We start from the raw sequence: 1643 nt of genomic DNA, 5'->3' as shown, positions 1-1643 counted from the left end.
GAGGGTGATCTGGCTGCAACATCTGTCACCCCATTGATCATTAGGGTTGATTCAGCTGATCTGGCTGGCTATGCAAGTGTCCCCTACCTCCCTCACCACACCATGTGCATCCCTCCCAAAGCTGCATGCTCAGTCGAAGAGGATGACCATCCCAGATAGAAGGAGTGTACCGTTCTTCAGTCAAGGGTAAATGAATATATTTTGAGTGACTTCTGGCCAGGTTTTCATCCTGTCTTGTCCAGTTCCCCTCCTCATTATAACCCCAGTCCCATTCACCTTTTGTTGATGCTGGTCCCATAATCCCCAGAATAACCTATTTGCGAGAACAATGGGACCCCTCCTCATTATTTACCAATGGAAAAGCTGGTTGGAGCCACTAAACAATTGCATGAATGAATTGCTTAGTTTTCCCCTTCTTTTTGTTTCCCAGATGAATTCTGTCAGAGAGGTTAAACTGGTAAATCATACCCTGAGACCTGACTTCATTTTCATCAGTTTCTCCAATAATTCTGGAATACAAATAATATTCTGCATAGCCTTCTTCACTATGTATAGCCTCACTCTTTTGGGAAACGGCCTCATTATCATCCTTACTTTGGTTGATTCAGCCCTTCATACCCCCATGTATTTTTTCCTGAGGAACCTGTCCTTCCTTGAGATTTGGTACACTACGGTAACCCTTCCCAAGATGCTGGTCAATTTCGCATCTGAAGTCAAGAGCATCTCTTTTGCTGGCTGTGCTGCGCAGATGTATTTTCTTCTTTCCCTTGGAACTGTCGAGTGCTATCTGTTGGCTGTCATGGCATATGACCGCTACACAGCTATCTGTTGCCCATTGCATTACCCAGTCATCATGAACCGAAAAGCTTGTGCTCAGATGGCAGTCACATCTTGGCTCTGTGGAATCTTGATGCCCCTTGGCAACGTGGTTTGGATCTTCACCTTGCCCTACTGTGGTCCAAACAAAATTAATCATTTCTTCTGTGATGTGCCACCAGTGCTGAAGTTGGCTTGCACTGACACCACAAAGAATGAAATGTCAATCCTTGCTTTAAGTGTCCTCATCACATTATCCCCATTCCTACTGGTCTTGGTTTCCTACATCCGTATACTCTTCACTGTACTTAAAATGCCATCGGCAGAGGGTAGACGCAAAGCCTTCTCCACTTGCTCATCCCACCTCATTGTGGTCACTTTGTTCTACGGTTCTGCCAGTGCCATGTACCTGCATCCAAAATCCAGCCACTCTGAGAATATCGACCGGCTGGTTGCTCTCTTCTATTCCATCATTACTCCCATGTTGAATCCTATGATTTATAGTCTAAGGAACAAAGAATTCAAAGATGCCCTAAGGAGGCTGAAGGAGAAGAAAAGATTCCTATGTGAACTAGGCATATCCATTTGTGAGAGAAGAAAATTTTAAGGACAGAAGTAATATTTTATCTCCATATATAGGTTTCTCAGAATAAAAGATGACAAGGTTATGGCTACATAATTTTCCCTCCCTTCTGTTTAGGTGGTTTAAGCTTTCTAATGGTGATGAAGTTTGGAGGGTGACGTCCATGGATAGCCATTTCTAACATAGGCATAGATACAGTGGCTATAAATGCTACCCTCTGAAAGATTATGAGAAGATCTACATT

General features: G+C 43.5%; 1 protein-coding gene across 1 annotated transcript; it reads left to right on the top strand.

Annotated features, from left to right (window-relative positions):
* Positions 1–547: 547 nt before the first annotated feature.
* Positions 548–1423, top strand: LOC107113512 (olfactory receptor 10A7-like). Its single transcript, XM_015414845.1, has one exon. The coding sequence runs from the start codon at positions 548–550 to the stop codon at positions 1421–1423; it is 876 nt and encodes a 291-aa protein (XP_015270331.1).
* The last annotated feature ends 220 nt before the right edge of the window (positions 1424–1643 follow it).

This window comes from Gekko japonicus, unplaced genomic scaffold (genome assembly GCF_001447785.1).
Source record: "Gekko japonicus isolate JY-2015 unplaced genomic scaffold, Gekko_japonicus_V1.1 scaffold2193, whole genome shotgun sequence".
NCBI lineage: Eukaryota > Metazoa > Chordata > Lepidosauria > Squamata > Gekkonidae > Gekko > Gekko japonicus.
Note: the sequence above shows the minus strand (reverse complement) of the source record. Positions and strands in the feature narration are given on the sequence as shown.

What these genes read in the sequence shown, in the direction of transcription:
- LOC107113512 (XM_015414845.1), top strand. Translation starts at nt 548, where the DNA reads ATGTATAGCCTCACTCTTTTGGGAAACGGCCTCATTATCATCCTTACT.